This window comes from Wasmannia auropunctata, unplaced genomic scaffold (assembly GCF_000956235.1).
Source record: "Wasmannia auropunctata unplaced genomic scaffold, wasmannia.A_1.0 LD336088.1, whole genome shotgun sequence".
NCBI lineage: Eukaryota > Metazoa > Arthropoda > Insecta > Hymenoptera > Formicidae > Wasmannia > Wasmannia auropunctata.
In genome coordinates, this window is record NW_012026802.1 from 1,628,993 (window position 1) to 1,648,743 (window position 19,751).

Sequence of the window (19,751 nt, forward strand, 5' to 3'; positions counted from 1 at the left end):
TTGACCGTTTATCGGCGGAATTTAGGAATTTACTCCGATTTTGCACTAAAACTCATATCTTTCTCACAAAGGCACATTCGTACATTTAACATAAAAAAAAGTCTAAAACACATTTTTATACTTGTCTGACAATATAATGAAATAGTAAAAGAAACCTTCGGGGCAAAAGGAATAAAAATCGAGAGTTCGCGTAACATCGATTTACGATACATTTCATTTCTTTTTTCAAGCATGAGAAGAAACCAAACAGAAAATATTCTGCTCGAATATCGTTTCGAGAGGATGAGCGAATATTCCGATGCGGTTACTCGAAATCTCGTTCCCTAAACGATTTTTCTTCAAAAGGAAAAGAGATGGCACGGAGCGGTAAGTCGTGCAAGAACGTCTAAAGAACGAAGTGGAAAACGGACGCACGTATAGTGCGACAAGACGTAGCGAAATCTCGTCCACCGGCGCCGCTCGCAACATCGAACGACGGCGACGCATCAGCGCCGCGACGCCGTCGGCATAACCATTTACATAACCGACATTCAACTGGTTCTTGAACTTCGCTCTTCGATTCCTTTCTCGCCGTGGCGATCCTCCTACGCTATATCGATCCACGGCCGCCACACGCTGAAAGGAGGGGACCTCATCGGCGCATGCAAGACGGAGAGATGCCGACAGCCGGAAGAGGCGGCGGGGAAGAGGACGAGGGGGATATTTTATTATATGTACACGTCGGGTATACATATATGTATGTCTTTCTTTTTCTTTCCCGACGTTGTTACACGCACTCGCGGCGAGAAACACGCGCGTGCACGCGGACGCGCACGCGAGGACACGCGCGCTCGAAATCGTAATTCAGGATTACTGGCGAGGTAGAGACGAGATAGTCACGTCCTTCGCGACGTGAGAAACGTGCGGGTGACAGTCGCTAGGGACTGTCGCTGAGCGATATCGAAGAACATGTCTGTTAACATGCGCGCCTGACGCGAAGAAGAGAACGGCAATGTCACGTTTCTCGCGAGACGTCTCGTTACGCCATACCGAAAAGTAACACGCCCGAGGGAAGGGCTATTGTGGGGAGAATTTTTGACAGTCCTGCAATATCTGACGGAAACGTTATCCGCGCTACCGTCTTATTCTACAGTCAGGGATTTAACGTTCACTTTTAACGCACCGCAGAACAAACCGCGCAAACCACTAACGATCCGCGCGAATAAACTGACGTGCTGCGATCGTTGTCGAGAATAAGGACCTATCCGAAGCGGCGGCGACGACGATCAATCTCTTCCCGATGAACCCACCGATAACCGGGTCGACTCTCTCTCTCTCGAGAAAACATCACCGTCCAATCACCGTTATCACATCGAAACGATTGCCGACACGGAGGCCGATATCGCGGAAAGAGCTTCCCTATCGCGCCGAACGAAAGTGGAAATTGTCAGATCCGTTTTCGAGGGTGGTCGTGACGCACTGACGATAAAAGTCGCTCACCCCTAAAAACGAGTTTCTTGAAGCGGGACGATACATACATTCGCGACAATGTACGACGATCCTTACGAAGAACTTACGCAGGTATCGTCGATGAAGTCACTAATACCGCGCACGAGCGAGGCACGCCGGAAAGAGGAACCGCGCACGCCGAATCGAGCGCGACGGGGACTCACCGGGGACCGCGTTGTCCCGTGAGGAAGAGGCACCGGTGCGTCCGAAGCGCGCAAGGAGCTTTCGAGCGACACCTGTGCCGACTCGAGGTCGGGTCGGGTAGGAAAAGCGAGCCGGCGGCGCGTGGGAAAAAGCGATGTGCACACGATGCCGGGTGGTATATCGGAGAGAGAGAGAAAGAGCGAGGGGTTGGAAAGGGAGAGGGGAAGGGAAAGGAGAGGAAGCGGGAGAAAGGAAGGAACGAGAGAGAGGAAGAGAGAGACAGAGAACGGAGCCACCACGAAAATCGTGTGGTGGCGTGCCAGCCGATGGTCCCGGACCAACCCGATCGATATACCCTTTTTTCGAGAGTGCCTTCTCTCTCTCTCTGTCTATCTGTCTTTCTCTTTCCCTCCGCTCGCTCTCTCTTCTTTCTCTCTTGGCCACTCTCCATCTCTCTTTCATCTGTTTTACTTGATCTCTCGCTCACGCTTGCGAACTTCGCCTCACCCTCGGGACGAGAGAGAGTCCAACGACCTGTCTGCCTGCCTGCCTGCCTGCCTGCCGGCCTGCCGGCCTACCTGTCTGCCTGCCCGCCTGCCCGTTTCTCCTCGAGAAAGACGTGCGACCTGGCACCGCTGAAGGGAAAACGCGAAGGGAGACACAAGACGCGGATAAATCGCGACGCGTTAAGAACGTCCCTCTCTCGCGGGCGCGTAAACGTACCTGACGAGAGCGGGAGCACGAGAGCGGGAGACGCGAGAGAGCGGTGTGTCCCGGCAAGCGGCTCTTCTCTCCCCTTTCCTCACACACTCAATCCGCTCTCCTCTCCGGCTATTTTTCTCCTCGCTCCTTCTCCCGCGTCGGCGAAAGGAGGCAGGAGGAATCTTCCGGTTGCAGCTTTCTCACCTCACCGTATAACGCCACGCGGGAATCAATACGCGCGCCTGCCTCGAGCCTTTTTCCCTCTCTCTCTCTCTCTCTTCCTCGTTCTCTTCCTTTCTCTCTCACTCACTCTCGTTCACTCCCTCGCTCGCTCACTCGCTCGCTCTCGCCCCCTATCGCTCGCGCACTAACCACCCTCCTCCGCGTTCTGTTCTTCCCTTTCGCGCTCGCTCGCTCCCTCCCACCCCTCTCGCTCACTCGTTCACTCGCGCTCCCTCTTTCCCGCACGTTCTCTCTGTCACCCACCCTCCGGCTGGGCCACCCTCGCCGTCCGTCCGCGATGCCTTCGCCTCTCCTCTCTTCCTCGCGCGCGAGCGCACCCTCCGTGTGTTCGTGTACGCCACTCCGGCGTACGTACGCTGAAGTGCGGCGCCCCTTCACTTCCCCGCTACCCCCTAGACACTCGGACGGTGCACCGTGTATGTCCGTCCTTGTCCTTTCTTTTTTCTCTCTCTCTGTCTCCTCGCCACGAGCCTCGAACGGGGCTATTCCTCCTCGTGGAGGGTCGGCGAACGAAATAGCACCTCGACGACGATGACAACAGCGTCGGCGACGGTGACGGCGACGGCGACGGCGACGGCGGCGGCGGCGGCGTTGACACGAGGATTATACGAGCTCGCTCGAGTACGCACGCACGCACGCTCGCACGCACGCTCGCACGCATGCACGCTCGCACGGCGCGACGACGCGGACGAGGGTGAGAATGCGTGGGGCGCGTGAGGCGCTTCGCGCGGGAATTGCGAGCCGCCCCTGCGTCAGAGAACTGAGGACTACCGGCTCGCGGGGTGCAACGCGCCCCGCCGCATAGCCACGACTATACGCTCGGCCGCCGTCGCGCGGACATGTTGAGGGCTGCGAATACGCACGCAAGCGCGCAGGCGAGCGAACGTACGAGCGAGGGTGGCGACGGCGACGACTACCACCGCCGTAGTCTTCGTCGTCGTCGTCGCCGCCGCCGCCGCCGCCGCCGCCGCCGCCGCCGCCGCCGCCGCCGCCGCCGTCGTCGTCATCGTCGTCGTCGTCGCGCGCAGTAGCGTATATAGATGCAAGAGCGGCGAGACACGCCGCCGGTCTTCTTCCCTTCGCCGGCCGGACCTTCGATCGCGAATTGTGCCAAAAACCCTATCGATCTCGCCCGTCGCAGAGGAGAATTTCGTGGGATTTTCTATGTTAGCGAAAACTATAAATCTGTAGAACAAATTTAGTGAGATATTTCCGTAATCCACTTTTTATCGTAATATTAAGCATCAAGAGATTTCCTTTCTATGTAAGGAAAAGATGAAATAAATCGTCGTTTACAGACTGAATTAGTTCAGAGATTAAATTGCTTCATTGTTACGGAAATAAATTTTTTCTTTTCTATATTTTATGTTCTCCTTTGCTGCAAAAATTTGGTAATAATATTACCTCGATGTAGGGCAACTTAAAATCTTCGTCGGACTCTGAAGAAAACGGCGTCGATTATTGCATACTGATTACCGGGAACATCTTAAGAGGTCGTCCACTACTAAGGCGGATGCTTAAAGAAACTTTAAAGGCTGCTGAATAGACTCCCGATGTGGGGATGTTCCTGGTAAGTTTTCACCATAACTGACGTGTCTTCGAGAGAGAAGGAGAGAAGCCAGCGCTTAAAATTCAAACTTCCAAGGAAGTTACATGACGTAAAATATTACACTCCCGAAAATTACGTCTCCTGCAGAAAACAATACGGGCGATGGGAGCTGAAAGTGGGCCAGTTCCACAATTTATATCGATGTATGCTCCCTTAAAATAGTCTGCTTGTCCTTCCTCGCGTGTGGAAGTCATGAAAACACTTGCATATTTTATTTAGCGAAGTGCCTCATTATAATTTTGTTTCGACAATGTCAATGTACCTGAGAGATTACATTAATCGTAACGTAGATATATAAAATACAAACACAAAATCACGCGTTTTAGACGCGCAAATAATATACGTATCATTACAAGTTTTATGTAGATTTCATCCGGTGAGAGCAAGAGCGAAGCCGAGCACGCGAGAGAAGTTCGTTTCGTCGCTCGAAGAGAGATCGATGACACTTACTTACGTTTCAGGGGGTATATCAGTTTCACAGCAAAACATTACGAAACTTGAACCGCGCGGGGCGGGTAGACATGCTAATCAAGCTGACAAGAGTGTTGTGTGCACATTCTCGCGGAACGGGACCGACGAATGTCGTACGCTTGGCTGCTTTCCCTCGCGGGTTTTCCCGACGCAATCAATTCGGGCGAGCGAGATTTTTTTTCGATCACACGCTACAGCATGCCGCGATTGTTGCGTTGCGATTAATTAATTACCTGCTTAGGTTTATAAAACGTTTCATTGAAATTTCCGTCGATGCGTCGATATCGTACTATTATCGCGGTCGTTCGACAATCAAAATAATTTCGACGACACTTCAGAGTGTACGGTGGATAATTGTACATTCAATAAATATAGAGAGGGCAATAATGATCATTTTGTGCGAATGACCGGCTTAATTCGCGGGATTATTAAGCTGTTTATTTGAATGCACGAGGTGCATCGATGAGATTCGTTTTCGCGACTCATTACACCTTGCTAAATCATTTATCACCGCATATTAATGGGGAAGCTAAATAATTTTTTTGTTATTGCGAGAATTCACTCTATTTTTTTAACGCGGTCTTTTTTTCTCTATTATCACGAAATAATATTATTGTTTCAACTGTCTCCCATTATTAAAAGATAATTTATATGCGTATAAAAACGATTAAATTTGCCAATCATACAGTATTTTTATAATAATTATATAATAATGTGCTTCTTGACGTTACATGGAAAAGATATCTCATTTAGTTTGCGTTTTCTCGTTGAAGGAGTTGAGTGACTTGTGAAGTGACTGACGATTCGAGAGATCTAGACTTAAGTCGGTGGCTTGATCCTCCTCTCTTCTCTCTCTCTCTCTCTCTCTCTCTCTCTCTTCCTCATTTCTTCTGCTTTTCTTGTCGTTGTCGGGCCTAAATGTCCTACTTCCGGTTCGACTATTCCAACCTGGGATCGATTGGGTCGACCACCTCGTGTCAAAAACACTCGGCACGAAAGACGTCACGTCGATTCTTTTGTCGAGGAAGCGGCAGTCCGACTGTCAGCTCATAAATTTTACGACGAGGCGTAATAGCGGCCGGCCGCGGATTAAATTTTCGCGACGGCCGACGATGGATTATAAAACCTATCGAACACTTGCAACACATCCATCACGCAGCAAAAACGAGACACGAGACATTAGAGATCGCGAATTTTAATCTAGTAATGGACCGCTATAATTTGATAATTATTGTATAGCATTGTGTATCGTTACGCGAGTGTATATTGCATATATCTATCATTAATATAAAGTACTGATTTGAATACGATAACCACGCACAAAGCTATTGAATACATCGCCTTTCCTATGAATTAATGGCTCAATATTTTTTTTATTTTTTAATACTATTTTATTTTGTGTCATACATCAATGATATTTTTTATTGTCATTTTGTGTAGACTTCATCGTATTTAAAAAATATACGTTTTAGTTAGCACGTCGAAGATAATTATAATAATAAATCTGACACTCGATTAACATCGATAAAAATGAATTATATTTTCATACATCTTATTTTGTGCGATAAAATAGCTGCTAAACTTAATTACCTGATTATCTGCGATATTAATCATTAGATTAATACTTTATTTGTTATACAATGAGTAATATCAAACATCGCATTAATTGGAATCCAATTGTCTGTTGAATAGTAATTAAATTTCAGTTTTTTTTTTCAGCGAACGTACAATAAGATTACTTTATCAATATACATTTTTTTCATCGTTTGAACCTCATTTATTTTCTTCCCTCTTGGAGTTTGCTTTAAATTAACAATCTTATTGCAGTATTAATTACGCTGATTTATTTGCGTATTAATATAACCTTGTTTTCTCAACTTTATTATTCGACTTTATTGCGTGCGTGAATTTAGCTTTTAACGACGAGATTCAAGAGAAAAGTAATTGCCGGTCATAAAATAACTGAGTAACTAATTATCTAAGAACACCGATAATTGCTTAAAAGGATAATAACTGTGCAATTTATCTCTGGTGTACGGCATTGCGACAATTGAATGAATGGCGTTCATGTTCGTTTTTTTTTATACCTCGCACGTTAAAGGTTACGGTGGTTGACATGCAAACCGCATTCACTTACATCGCGATTAAGGCACGCGTATAGCTCGCAATAACGCATCGGGATTTCTCCAAATCGCCACGCGAAGGTGACGCTGCGCTGACCACGTTAAATTCTTTCGCGGTCAATCAGAGAACTTTCGGAAGTCGCGCTACAAATAATCAAGATTTAGTTTTACTCAGATTTATCACATTTCTTTTTATTTAAGTTTAAGCGGTTCTCTTCGAAACGCGCGCTGTTTTGCGACGACCTCGATATCTATCTGGAGATATATGATTTTTCGAACATTCCGAGACGTATCACGTTCCCGGTGGGGTGCGAAAGGGTCAGCTTGCGAATCGACTACGGCCGCGCGCAAGTGGAACATGTACGTCACTGGCCGGCCGCGTACGCACACACGTCGAACCGAACGTGCGGCTTACGTACAAACGCCGCGCCGATGCGCCGGCCACGTTACACCCCCACACCTCCACACCCTCCTCCCGCGCCCCCGTCCTTCGTCAGCACGTACTACGGGGGATACTACGTTCTGTGATGCGGTGCAATTAAGCCCCGGAACCACCTCCACTGCCGCGGCGGTGCCGCCACCCCACCGTCGTCGTCCGACCGGCACAGACGTTCGGACCCCGCTGCCGTGGCGCAAGTCTGTGTCTTCTTTTACCACCCCCCCCGCCCCTTGCCCTCTCCCCCTCCGTCCCCTCCGGCCGTTTATCCATTCGTTCATTCATCAGAAAGAACCGCACACCTTGACCGGCCTGACCGGGCTTCGGTCAATGCGGCCCCGAATCGGGGAGATCCAGAAGTGCTCGATAAACCGAAAGGGTTGCGACACCCCGCGTGCGATGTAACACGAGACTCACGAGGCACACGTTGATGGATAGCATTCGCGACGGGGGTGCGGCAGCGATAGTTCGTTTATTCACACAAGATTCTGTAAGAACCTTTCTTACAGAAAGTTGCGTAACGAATATTATTTATTAAGCGCACACTCTTAATAAATTACACACGCGGGGGAGGGAGGGGGGTGCAACGACTCACCGAATCTGTATCACCGATACTATAATCGGCACTTGCGCTATTCGCGAGTGATGTTATCCAGGATATAATTACAGTTTTGTAATGTAATAATAAAACTGTGTATAGTAAATTGAAACATTATTTAAATGCAATTTAGGGACAATGTATGTATAAACAGATGAGTTTATTTCTGCCGATATCTTTTCGATATATCCAAGTTTAACGATATAAATATACGTGTATAAAAACGTGTAACGTTACGTGTGTACGTTAACTCTTACAGTATTCACTGTTCATTTCGCAGCTAACGATCTCAATATTTATATTGATATAAGTATATCTACTGCGTCTCTTAAACTCTTTTCTTTCTTTCTTTCTTCATACATTTATTTCTGTACTTTATATTGGCTAGTGGTTTAATTCTTCTGACTCTGCTAGCAATGATATAGTGTTGAGATGCATAAATCAGCGATGTTTTTTTTGCGTTTAAAAAACATCTGTTTTTACGTCTTCTTTTTTAATAATTATTTATTAAGCAATCTTGGTTTAAGAAATAATCGATATTATCTCTTTTATTAAAAGAAATTAAACAGAAATTAACGTTCAGTTAATTGAACATTGTATGCAAGATTTGTATTTCTTAAGAAAGCGACATATTATAATTATAAAATATAAATCTTAAAATCGCACTGTGAATATCTCGCTTTCTTTAATTGAAAGAAACGAGTTGGTAAAATTGAATCGAGCTCATTATTGAACAGACGTGTATACTGGTGTCGTTTAAATCTTACAAAGTTATATCGTTGAAACGATAGAAAATAAGGAAGATGAAGAAATTAAAGTATGCTTATGAATTACCCTACAAGGTAATCTTCCGTAAATTAATTTTTCCCCGCTCCGCGACATCCCTCTGTACAATCTTCCGTAAAGTGGTAGTATAATTCGTTTATCGCGATCAGTTATCTTCCGTGAGGCGACTTTTGGTACACGTGGCGCCATCCGAGCGTCGACGTGTCAAACTCGGCCGTGGAATTTGACGGTTTTTGCCTCCATTCGTCCGACGACGCACGTGTGGGTTCGCGTGCCGTACGAATCGTCCGCTTTTTGGCGCACAATTTAGGTACGCGTAATTATCCGCGAGCAATTTCGCGTGGTCGGAGGATCGCCAGCAGGCGGGTCGCGCGGAAGTGCCGGAAGTTACTGATCTCGCGAGGGCGTCGCGACGATACGGAGTCCCGCTTTTTGTTCGTCGAGGTGGGTTCTCCACGAGAGCCCCGTTGCTCTCGCGCGACGACTCGTTCGCCGCTCGTTCGGCCTCGTCCCGCGTCTCATTTCGCGTCGCGACCGTTTTGAGACTCGTAAACGGCGACGCGACGCCGACTCTCGCTTCCCTGCTCGTATGACGTTTCTCGGCGAGTGAACGCACGTGTCCGCGAAATCCTCCTAACCTATGCCTTACGTAACGCGCGAAAACGCCGCGGCCCGCTCTCGCTGGCTACCTCCGCCTGCCCCACGCCACCGAGGCCGTAACCGCAATCGTCCGGTGAATTCCAGGTGAAAGGCAATGCCGTCCGACGCGAAGAAGAAGCAGCAGCAGAAGAAGAAGGAGGCCGCGAAGGCGAGGCAGTCCGGCAAGAAGCCGCAGAGCAATAATCAGACCAGGGCGGCCGAGGACGGCAAGGAGCAGAGCCCGGCGCTGGGGGATCTGCAGAACGGCACCAACGGCACGGCTATTAGCACCGAAGGTGAGACAAAGAGAGAAGTGTGTCATTGCTTCCCGCCTCTCGAGATCCGAGCGCGCTCGCATCCGAGCCACTTTTTAATGACATTTAAACTGATCAAATCGACATTTAGACCGAAGTCTGCTAATTAAAAATTTCTGAGATATATTATTTCGAGATATTTCTAAAAATTCTAATGTGTTGAAGAACCTTTTAGTTTGACATTTTCAGTGTTATTATTTTAATATTAATAGATTATAAATATTATGAAGCTCTTTCTTCAGTGCGGATATTTTTAACAAATTTTTCAAGATACCATTACATTCATATTTTATAGAAAAATAAATTAATTTTGAAAACAGAAGAACGGAAGAAGATAATATTAATTTTTTAATATATAGATTTTATACATATTTTATAATTATAACAAAATATATTTATAATTTGGTGCCAAAAATTTCATGTGTTCTGTAAATATGCATTTTATCTTTGAAATACTGTTTGCGATCCATCGAACATTCATTAACATATGCACAATGACATATGCTTGCAGAGGCATTATGCCTGAAATTGGAGGAAGACGCCAGATTAAATGCGGATGCACGTTCGTGCACGGGCTCGCTGGCTTCGCATCCGCGCAGCCGGGATATAAAGATATCTAACTTTTCTATTACTTTCCATGGCTGTGAACTGCTGCAAGACACCATGTTGGAGTTGAATTGCAGTAGACGTTACGGTTTATTAGGTCTAAATGGCTCTGGGAAGTCTACGTTGTTGGCGGTGCTAGGAAACCGCGAAGTTCCTATCCCGGAGCAAATAGATATTTTTCATTTGACTAGAGAAATGCCTGCAAGCAATAAAACAGCTCTGGAATGCGTGATGGAGGTTGACGAGGAGCGCGTGCGATTGGAGAAGCTCGCCGAAGAGTTAGTGGACTGCGACGAGGAGGACGCTCAGGTTTGTCTGCGAACTGATATTTTGTCTAGAAATCCTCGTAAAAAAGAATGTTTTATTTACAAACTTGCTCTACGCAGGAACAACTCATGGATGTATATGAGAGATTAGAGGACATGGCTGCCGACACGGCGGAAGCTCGTGCTGCCCATATTTTACACGGTTTGGGTTTTACTGCAAAAATGCAAACAACTCCTACCAAAGACTTCTCAGGAGGTTGGCGCATGCGTATAGCTCTTGCTAGGTATGCAAAAATTTTAAGTATATATGAGAAATCTAGAAAATTATAAAAAGGTCCATTTGTTAATTTTGATGTCCATTATGATAAACATTTTTTTTTTACATTTTTTCTACAGAGCGCTGTACGTGAAACCGCATTTGTTGTTGCTCGACGAACCGACCAATCATCTCGATCTCGATGCTTGTGTATGGTTAGAAGAAGAGCTCAAAACCTATAAACGGATTCTCGTTATAATCTCACACTCTCAAGATTTCCTCAATGGCATTTGCACCAATATCATCCACGTCAATAAAAAGCAATTGAAATACTACACCGGTAATTACGAGGCGTTCGTGAAAACCAGGTGAGTTGGCGAATGATACCTCTGATAAATCATTTTTTTGTAATATTAAATTATTATTTTGTATGGTTTCTTTTTGTTTTCAGAATGGAATTACTCGAAAATCAAGCGAAGCAATATAACTGGGAGCAGGATCAGATTGCACATATGAAAAACTATATCGCGCGATTCGGTCACGGCTCGGCGAAATTGGCCAGACAGGCGCAATCGAAAGAGAAGACTTTAGCGAAAATGGTGGCGCAAGGTCTGACCGAGAAGGTTGTTAATGACAAAGTGCTGAACTTCTATTTCCCTTCGTGCGGGACGATTCCACCGCCGGTCATCATGGTGCAGAACGTCAGTTTTCGTTACAACGAGGACGCACCTTGGATTTACAAGAATTTAGAATTTGGAATTGATTTGGACACCAGACTCGCTTTGGTCGGACCAAACGGAGCAGGGAAGAGTACCCTGCTGAAGCTGCTGTACGGTGATGTACGTTACGGGAGTGTTCTATTAATAGTAACTCGATATTTTCCTTCTAACAAGATAATCTCGCGTTACAGTTAGTACCGACAAGCGGAATGATTCGCAAAAACAGTCATCTCCGAATCGGCAGATATCACCAACACTTGCATGAGTTATTGGATTTGGATATATCGCCTCTCGATTACATGATGAAGGCTTTCCCCGAGGTGAAAGAGCGCGAAGAAATGAGGAAGATTATTGGCCGCTACGGTTTAACTGGGCGTCAACAGGTAATAATAATTTATTACATATGAAATAGCGAAATTTAAGAACGATGGAATAATCGAACTCTCGTATTTAGATCTGTCCCATTCGTCAATTGTCGGATGGTCAACGCTGTCGGGTTGTGTTTGCCTGGCTGGCCTGGCAAGTGCCTCATCTGTTGCTGATGGACGAACCTACCAATCACTTGGACATGGAAACGATCGACGCGCTCGCCGACGCAATCAACGACTTCGACGGCGGCATGGTTCTCGTATCGCACGACTTCAGATTGATTAATCAGGTACATGCGGTTCCGCATAGATTTGCATTAATTCGAGAAAACTATAAATTCGGTGGACTGTATTCCGTATACTCGATGTTTAGGTCGCTGAAGAGATCTGGGTGTGCGAGAAAGGAGCGGTTACAAAATGGAGCGGCAATATTTTGGATTACAAGGAGCACCTCAAGGACAAGGTCCTGTCCGACAACCAAAAGAGGCAGGACTTGGCGAATCGGGGAAAATAATGGAGGCGGCGTTGCGATCCGCTTCTCCGTTTCTCACAGTGCACTATGCCTCCACATTTATAGGAATCTTTTTTTTTTTCTAAAAATTGTAACCTGCTGTAATCAGCACTGTGTACGCTGTTCCGTAGCGCGTCAGTGAGTGATCGGTTGGATTTACTTAGTTAATTTATTGAAGTATTAGGCCGAAATTGTAATCCTTTACTTGACAACCCGCAGGTTGTTGTGGCGCATTACTCAACCACAGTAGAAATCTAGAAATTCGAGAATCCGTGCATATTGCAGGGGAGTAAAGCAGATTAAATTCAAATAAATCACCGACAAGTTATTTATAATAATAATATTAAAAAAAAGGAGAGGACGAAAGAAACCCAGTGATTTCTCTTTGACGATCAACTTCATTATAAATTCTTACTAACGATCTATAATAAAACAATTTGATTATCTTCAAGATTCAAGAATATAAAATATTGGAACATGTACAAACGTATGCAGGTACGATCGATTATATAGTCCCAAAATACATTTTTATCCGTGTACGTATATAAATAATTATGATAATATAACATGGAAGACGTCATTTTTGTATATCTCTGTGTATTGTAAAATGTCGAGAGATGTCTTGGCGAATTTTCACCGCGTTTTAAAAATGATTAAAATATATTCCTCACGATACTTCCAACGTGTGCTTGTATATATAAAATATATATATTAGATATAATATATATATATAGATATATTAGATATATATATCTAATATATTTATATGTATTTTTTTATAGTAACGAGTAATTGACAAAACATTGACGAGTTTTTTCCTCCTCCGTCAATAATCTCATTAACTTTAGTTGATTCTCCACCTGAGATCAGCGATGACCCATTTTTGCGTTTGCCCGATGCATGGCTCAAATTTACGTGTGTATTTACAAATCTAACGACCATATTATGTACAGCTTTCGTTACCTTCGTTTTCGCGTGACGAAAACAAAACCGCGAGAAGTTAGAAATAATCCAATGATTACGAATACCGCAGCGAGAGAGAAATTTGATTTCATCGCGAGATCGATCGACGTATATACTCTTAAACTGGCGTAGAGGCCGGGATAGAGCAGGCCACTTCCTGGGCTAGCGCCGCGTTTCTCAGCACCAGCAGATGCGTGTCCATGTCGTTCAGGGCTTGATCAATGAACGCCAGTTTCCTGGCCTGGCTCTTGGGCACGCCGTGCTTGGTCACCAGCGCCAAGTGGGTCACCGCCAACACCAGGGCCGCCACCCTGGCTTCCAACAGTCTCGCGTCCAACGGAGGATACAAACTGCGAACGACGTCGTCCACGCGAGGCGGAATACGTCGGGCAACCTGCGAACAAGGATCCGGTAAGAGAAACAATGCAGAAAATAATGAAAATGATAATGTACAGCAGCCGCACTTACGTCTACTATCTCCAGCGGGACAGTATTACTGTTGACGGTCCCAGCGATAGTGGTGAGACTGGCTGCCAGAGCATGACAGGATCGGAGCACTGCTATGCAAGGCGGCGCCAAACCGGTGGCGTCGTCCACCCACCTAGAACGCAAAAGGGTCATCTTTCTCGCGAAGCTAATAATGGAAGACAAAAGACGCGAATGTTAGGGCGAATTTTCGTAACTTAAATTGAATTTATCATAACGGACGTGTCAGGATATCTATAAACTGAATCCAAGATAAGCACGTGACATGTCGCGTGCAACGTTATCTGCAATCTTCATCATTTCTTCGTCGTTTACGACTCTCCTTTTACCTTTCAGCACCCGCCAGCCACTCTTCGCTCTCCCACACATCCAATCCCAAGCCAGTGATGTTCTCTCCCTCGAGCAGATCGGAGCTCAGCTCCGCGGAGTCCTTCTGATTCTGAAAACGAGCAAGTATCATTGTATTCCCCGCCGACTGCCTAGCGTACGTCCCTGTCTCTTCTGGACTCACGTAATAGCAGCGTTGTCTGCGACAAATGACGAGGAGCACCAGGAGCGCGCCGAGGAAGACGGCGGCGAGTGCGCCCAGGGCGACCGCCACCACTGTTTCCATACCAGTGGCGGTGGTCGGTGGTCCAGCGTTGCTCATGGATATCGACGAGCTCATGACGAGGTCAGCGAGATGGATCGAGAGGTGACAGTCGATCTGACGAAGCGTCGCGCGACGAGCCTCCGGATGGAGAGGCAGCCTCAGTCGGATTTACATTGGCATCCAAAGCGAAATGTCAACAATCGCGCAGCGTCGCGATCCACTCTCCCGGTGATGGACGACGACGGTGGGAGGCGGCGACTGTCACGGGTCTTAAGCCCCGTTCACCGCACGAGATTAGCGACTGGCGACTGGTCACGAGGAGTTTAGAGTGGCTCGACCAAACTGCGATTAAATATTAAACTCGGTCAAGCGATATGTGTATACGTTAAAATTCTTTTTTTCATAATTAATAAGAAAAATCATTCACAATTTAATTTTTACACTTTCGACATTAATGTCGAAGTGTAAAAATTAAATTGTGAATGATTTTTCTTATTAATTATGAAAAAAAAGAATTAAATTAGGCACGACGATTTATATATTGTAATCTAATTGTGTAATTAGAGAAATCTTCCCTTAACTAATTGAATTTTAAACTTTGCGTTAACTAATTTTTCAAGATTTTAATTTAATTCATGGTTGATTTGTCAAGCGATATAATAATATATAATAATTTTTTAATTGACAGCTCGTAACATAATATCACACTTATTAGCCAGATGTTTCGTAAATATATACGTACCTTTATTGCGCGTTATTATTCAATTTTTATAAAAAAAATTGCATTTCCATCGTCATCTCTGTATTCGATCTATGTACTACATTTCGGGCAAATCGCGTCTCGCGTTAGAGAAAAAAAATTTTCACGCCGAGAAAATTTTCAAAAAAGTCGCGCCACGTGGGTTTTTCATCGCGCGAGCGCTTCCCGATTCATTCAACAATCCCGAATAGGCTGCTCCCGCCGCGCGCGAGGTTACGCTTTCTGCACGGCGTAGCGTGGCAGGCCTGCACCCTGGGAGGATGAGCTAACCGGACGGCTCTTCGCAGTCAGATGTTTCGCGTTGTCGCGCGACGGCTCTCGCCGCGCTGTCGAAGTCGAGTTCCGTTTCAACGACCGGCGGTCGCGCGCGTGCTCGTATTCCACTCTATTCCACCGAGGTGATACGTCACACGCACGCACACACACGAGAGCGCTTATCTCACTCGTTGTCAGCCCGACCCGACGACCAGCTGAACGCTCCTCCTCGCTCGGATTCTCGCGCGTATCGTCGGCCGTCGCCTGGTGCCTGGTGATACGTCGCACACGTTCGTCATTCCGCGCGACCTAACCTCACCCCGTGCCGCCGCACCGTCCGTGGCCTCCCTCGGCCACGCAAGTGAACTCCGGAGTATCGTCGCGACGGCCAATTCCACGTGGACGCCCGCGATGCGACTCGAGGATCGCGCGACCTGACGACGCTCAAAGGGGACGAGAATCCGTTGCCGCGAGACTCCTGTAAACGTCGCGCAAAACGAGCGGGGTCGGGACCCCGGACGAGGAATCTCTGGTTTTGCGCCGAGTGGGAGAAAGTATCACGACGCGATATCGCGAGCTACTTGTTGACAGTGTCCTTTTGCGAGTAACACCCTGGGCTACATGGTAAGGATGAACAAAAAGACCAACAGTGCGACGGCCAGATTAAAACAGGACTATCTGCGCCTTAAGAGAGATCCGGTGCCATATGTCCTTGCGGAGCCAGTGCCTTCGAATATCCTGGAATGGCAAGTTTTCAGACTCGGTCGATCGAACGAGTGATTCGCCGATCGCGCGAGCTTACGCGTTAACGCAACGTCTTTCGCTTGTCTTTCAGGCATTACGTGGTCATAGGGCCGGAAAAGACGCCGTACGAGGGTGGCTTTTACCACGGGAAGCTCATATTTCCAGGGGAGTTTCCGTTCCAACCTCCTAGCATTTACATGACCACCCCCAACGGCCGGTTTAAAGTCAACACGAGACTATGCCTGTCGATATCCGACTTCCATCCAGACACGTGGAATCCAGCGTGGAGCGTGTCCACCATCCTTACCGGCTTGCTCAGCTTCATGGTAAGTTCCCCGGGATGCTTCGACAGCGCAGATTTCGAAGACTGATCTGATTACTGTCACACATTTACAGATTGAGAAGAGTCCCACGCTCGGCAGTATTAATACAACGGATTACGAGAAGAGGCAGCTGGCTGCTCTGAGCTTAGAATATAATCTGAGGGACAAGATGTTCTGCGAACTCTTTCCAGAAACTGTCGAGGTAAAACCACTAATAATAATAATAATAATAGCGTGTTATAAGTTGAATATAGAATATGGTCAATGTGATATGGCATTACTGTAGACGATCAGAGCGGAACTGGAACGTCGGAAGGAGCTTGAGAAGCAAGCGAGGCATCAGTCCACCGCGGCCGAGGTCTCTTCGTTGATACGAGACCAGCTCCAGAGGGACCAGAGCCCGCTGCACAGCGCGCTGGCCAACCTCGGTGTGATCATTGGCTTCGCGGCGTTCGCGTACACGGTGAACTACGTGCTGAAGAGCATAGCCATGGAATAAATCCGGGAATCGAACTGTGTGTTATTTCGAGCTACAACGAGTACGAGTGAGCGGGAAGGACAGTTGTGTGAGACGGTTGCGTAAGTACATTCTCATGAAAAAGCCGGAAGATTACAAGGAAGAATAAGACCATGGGCTCCTGTTTACCGCTTGCCTATCGATCAATCCTTCAAGCTCGTGAGCAGACGAGCCCTTCGTTCGGTTCCACGCGGTTCTTGGAACCTTCGCCAGTAAGCTGTGGTGATAGTTTCGTAGATTTTTATATTCGAGGATCGATTGTAAGATACAAGCTGTATTATACTCGCGAGTTCTACCGCGCTCCTAGCCGTTAACCGGGAAAAAGTAATAATTCGTATCTCGCGATTCGCATAGCGACACGTGCGCCAAGTGACGAAACGTATAATCGCAGTGGCTTCCCTGCCTCTTCTCTTGTATTGGGACTTTGCTCTCTTCTGTCGTGATTTGTAAGTGGGGTGAATCAAGTTTCTTCTTTGCGGTGCACTGACATCCTTCCTTTCAATTGAATTTTCTACGCTTTTATGATGATTGTAATTCAAATGCATCCAGAGAAGTGTGTGCTTGGGTGCGTTCAGGAATTCACGGTGTATCATTTTATCCTTGTTGTTCACCGAGTGTTAAACAAGGATAAAATGATATCTAGATACACCTGGGCGAAGTTTCTGGACGCAGCCCTTTACGATACGTTTGTCTAGCACCTTCCTCTCCTCCCCCCCTCCCCTCCCGTTTACAGAGAATCTCTCGGATAGAAATGCACAAATTTGCGACGTGCCAATGAGATTAAATCCTAAATTGAAAATTGCAATTTTGGGTAAATCAGGTTACGTGTGCTTCGCAGCTTGACTCATGGAATGAGTCCACTTTGTAAATATATCATTAAGGACGGCGGCGTTATAGTGATATGGTAGATATCTCTACGCTGTTAACGTAAGAAAAAGCGAATGTAGCTACATTGAGCCTTCAGTGATTATCTCGACTTCCTCTTAAAAATTTTGCGATTTTATGTTTCTCGTTTGTGCCGATAAGTATGGCTCGTAGTATTTGCTTCGTATTGAATTTCTTCCAGTCGGATGGCATTTCTTCCTTTTAATTGACACGAAAAGAAGCACGTTTACAATTGAAGTAAATCTCCGCTCTTCCATGACTGATTGTATAATAACGAAAGTTAATAATTTTGATAATTTAAATGAGGAAATAATTTTGCGTAATTAAAAGAGTAAACTATAATTGGAACATATTAAAAAATGAATAAGTTTATAATTCTTTTTCTTTTTTTTTTACGATACATCGATAATCTCGACCAATAATTCTTTCTGTCAAATGGTAGAACAGTTGTTTAATACATATGATGTTACTTTTTATCAGCGAATTTACTTTGCTGTTGTATCTTTATTAATTTCTACGGGCCACAGATTTTCGATTTTATTATGTATTTCCTTCAAAAGTGAGGCAATTTCCCATCTCAAGCTATGCTTATACAAATTCTATCTATCGTCGTATGTATAAACTTATTGCGTGTGTATCGTAATTATTAAATAATTACGGCGAAAAAAATGTAAATACCTACTATGTTATAATTATTATTGTAAGCGTGTGGAATATAGTTTACTTACCTGAGAGATATCGCGTGTTTCAAGACTGTCTCGTCGAATTAAATTATTCAGTCCTCCGTTCAATCCTCTGCTGCAAAAATCCAATCACATAATCACAATTAGTATCTATAGAATAGAGTATTTTAGAGATTTGCGTTCAATCCTCTGCTGCAAATCCAATCATATATTAAAATTAGTTATCTATACACGAAGAGAATTTTATTTTAAAATTTATCCTGAAAATCATGTTAATCGTGGGACAATATAGTATTTTGATAAATTTTATGTGATTTTCACTATTTTCTTAAATTTATTGTAGTGCACAGTAAAAAAAACAGAAAATCATATAAAATTTGTCGAAATATTATGTTGTCCCATGTTTAACATGATTTTCAGAGTAAATTTTAAAAGGAAATTTTCCGTGTAGAATATTAGAGTATTTCACACACACACACACACACACACACACACAGAGAGAGAGAGAGAGAGAGAGAGAGAAATTTGCGCGCAAGGATGAAACGAGCATCGTTGAAGTTTTAGACGAGCGGTATCAGTTTCAGCGACAGCGATTCTTTTTGCAGCTAGCAAAACGAGTCTATTAATATAATCGACGAAGATATGTGAATCCGAAATCAAATTGGCGGAACCCACCGATCGCTGCGGCTCAAAGGGACTCCTGTTACAAAGGAATTTCGCGAGAGGAAGCTCGTCTACGACTTATCGCCGCGAACGCGAACAGGGAGACAGCGAGCATTCTCTCGCGGTTGGCGTGCGGTTTACCGTTCCGGTAAACTGTTAGAATCCCGGCGCTGAATGCCTCGTTGTCCGGGTGCGCTCGGGAGGAAGGATGCGTCCTGTGAACCGAGCGCGCGCGTCTTCTTGTCGAATGTCGTGTTTATGCCCTCCCTCCCCTTATGCGGGCTGCAGATAAATCCGGGGCTTTCACGGCGCTCCTCTCCGCGTTAGTGACTGTTTATTAACTCTTTCAAGCTCCCACCCCCTCGGCGGTATACGTTAACTCTTCGTTTTAGCTTCCGTTTAAACTCACTACGTCTCTCCTTCCCCCCTCCCGTGGATTACATGGAATTTACGTACACGTATCTATGTTTCATGTTGAACTTTATTGCAGTAAACTCTGCAATTCTGTTATCTGCGTGAAATATGAAACAATTGTTTTAAATTAAATGCGATGTAGCGTGACGAATTTAAATAATTTCTTTTAGATATTTTTTTTTTACAA

General features: G+C 45.5%; 3 protein-coding genes and 1 long non-coding RNA gene across 4 annotated transcripts; 2 read left to right on the forward strand and 2 right to left on the reverse strand.

Annotated features, from left to right (window-relative positions):
* Positions 1–6,172: 6,172 nt before the first annotated feature.
* On the reverse strand, positions 6,173–7,144 carry LOC105448223. The gene is made up of 2 exons (XR_974207.1): positions 6,410–7,144; positions 6,173–6,338 (listed from the first exon to the last, which is right to left on the reverse strand). It is a non-coding gene; the product is annotated as an uncharacterized LOC105448223 (long non-coding RNA).
* Positions 7,145–8,825: 1,681 nt separating this feature from the next.
* Positions 8,826–12,950, forward strand: LOC105448226 (ATP-binding cassette sub-family F member 2). The gene is made up of 9 exons (XM_011686683.1): positions 8,826–8,910; positions 9,345–9,535; positions 10,065–10,468; positions 10,546–10,709; positions 10,822–11,049; positions 11,133–11,520; positions 11,592–11,783; positions 11,855–12,058; positions 12,142–12,950. The coding sequence occupies exons 2-9, from the start codon at positions 9,355–9,357 to the stop codon at positions 12,280–12,282; spliced, it is 1,902 nt and encodes a 633-aa protein (XP_011684985.1). The 5' UTR covers positions 8,826–8,910; positions 9,345–9,354; the 3' UTR covers positions 12,283–12,950.
* Positions 12,658–15,143, reverse strand: LOC105448224 (transmembrane protein 98-like). The gene is made up of 5 exons (XM_011686682.1): positions 15,063–15,143; positions 14,240–14,662; positions 14,058–14,167; positions 13,711–13,843; positions 12,658–13,636 (listed from the first exon to the last, which is right to left on the reverse strand). Exons 2-5 carry the CDS (start codon positions 14,393–14,395, stop codon positions 13,361–13,363), a joined length of 675 nt encoding a protein of 224 aa, XP_011684984.1. The 5' UTR covers positions 14,396–14,662; positions 15,063–15,143; the 3' UTR covers positions 12,658–13,360.
* Positions 15,144–15,359: 216 nt separating this feature from the next.
* On the forward strand, positions 15,360–18,538 carry LOC105448227 (ubiquitin-conjugating enzyme E2 J2). The gene is made up of 4 exons (XM_011686684.1): positions 15,360–16,081; positions 16,171–16,405; positions 16,476–16,604; positions 16,689–18,538. Exons 1-4 carry the CDS (start codon positions 15,957–15,959, stop codon positions 16,899–16,901), a joined length of 702 nt encoding a protein of 233 aa, XP_011684986.1. The 5' UTR covers positions 15,360–15,956; the 3' UTR covers positions 16,902–18,538.
* Positions 18,539–19,751: the final 1,213 nt, after the last annotated feature.

Excerpts from the sequence above, each read along its gene's own strand:
- LOC105448226 (XM_011686683.1), top strand. The coding sequence starts at position 9,355 with ATGCCGTCCGACGCGAAGAAGAAGCAGCAGCAGAAGAAGAAGGAGGCC. Across the intron at positions 11,050-11,132 it reads GAGGCGTTCGTGAAAACCAG|AATGGAATTACTCGAAAATC; the intron begins GTGAGTTGGCGA and ends TTTTGTTTTCAG. Across the intron at positions 12,059-12,141 it reads ACTTCAGATTGATTAATCAG|GTCGCTGAAGAGATCTGGGT; the intron begins GTACATGCGGTT and ends CTCGATGTTTAG.
- LOC105448224 (XM_011686682.1), bottom strand. The coding sequence starts at position 14,395 with ATGAGCTCGTCGATATCCATGAGCAACGCTGGACCACCGACCACCGCC. Across the intron at positions 13,844-14,057 it reads TGGCTGGCGGGTGCTGAAAG|GTGGGTGGACGACGCCACCG; the intron begins GTAAAAGGAGAG and ends TTTGCGTTCTAG. Across the intron at positions 13,637-13,710 it reads TCCCGCTGGAGATAGTAGAC|GTTGCCCGACGTATTCCGCC; the intron begins GTAAGTGCGGCT and ends CCTTGTTCGCAG.
- LOC105448227 (XM_011686684.1), top strand. The coding sequence starts at position 15,957 with ATGGTAAGGATGAACAAAAAGACCAACAGTGCGACGGCCAGATTAAAA. Across the intron at positions 16,082-16,170 it reads CCTTCGAATATCCTGGAATG|GCATTACGTGGTCATAGGGC; the intron begins GCAAGTTTTCAG and ends CTTGTCTTTCAG. Across the intron at positions 16,406-16,475 it reads CCGGCTTGCTCAGCTTCATG|ATTGAGAAGAGTCCCACGCT; the intron begins GTAAGTTCCCCG and ends ACACATTTACAG.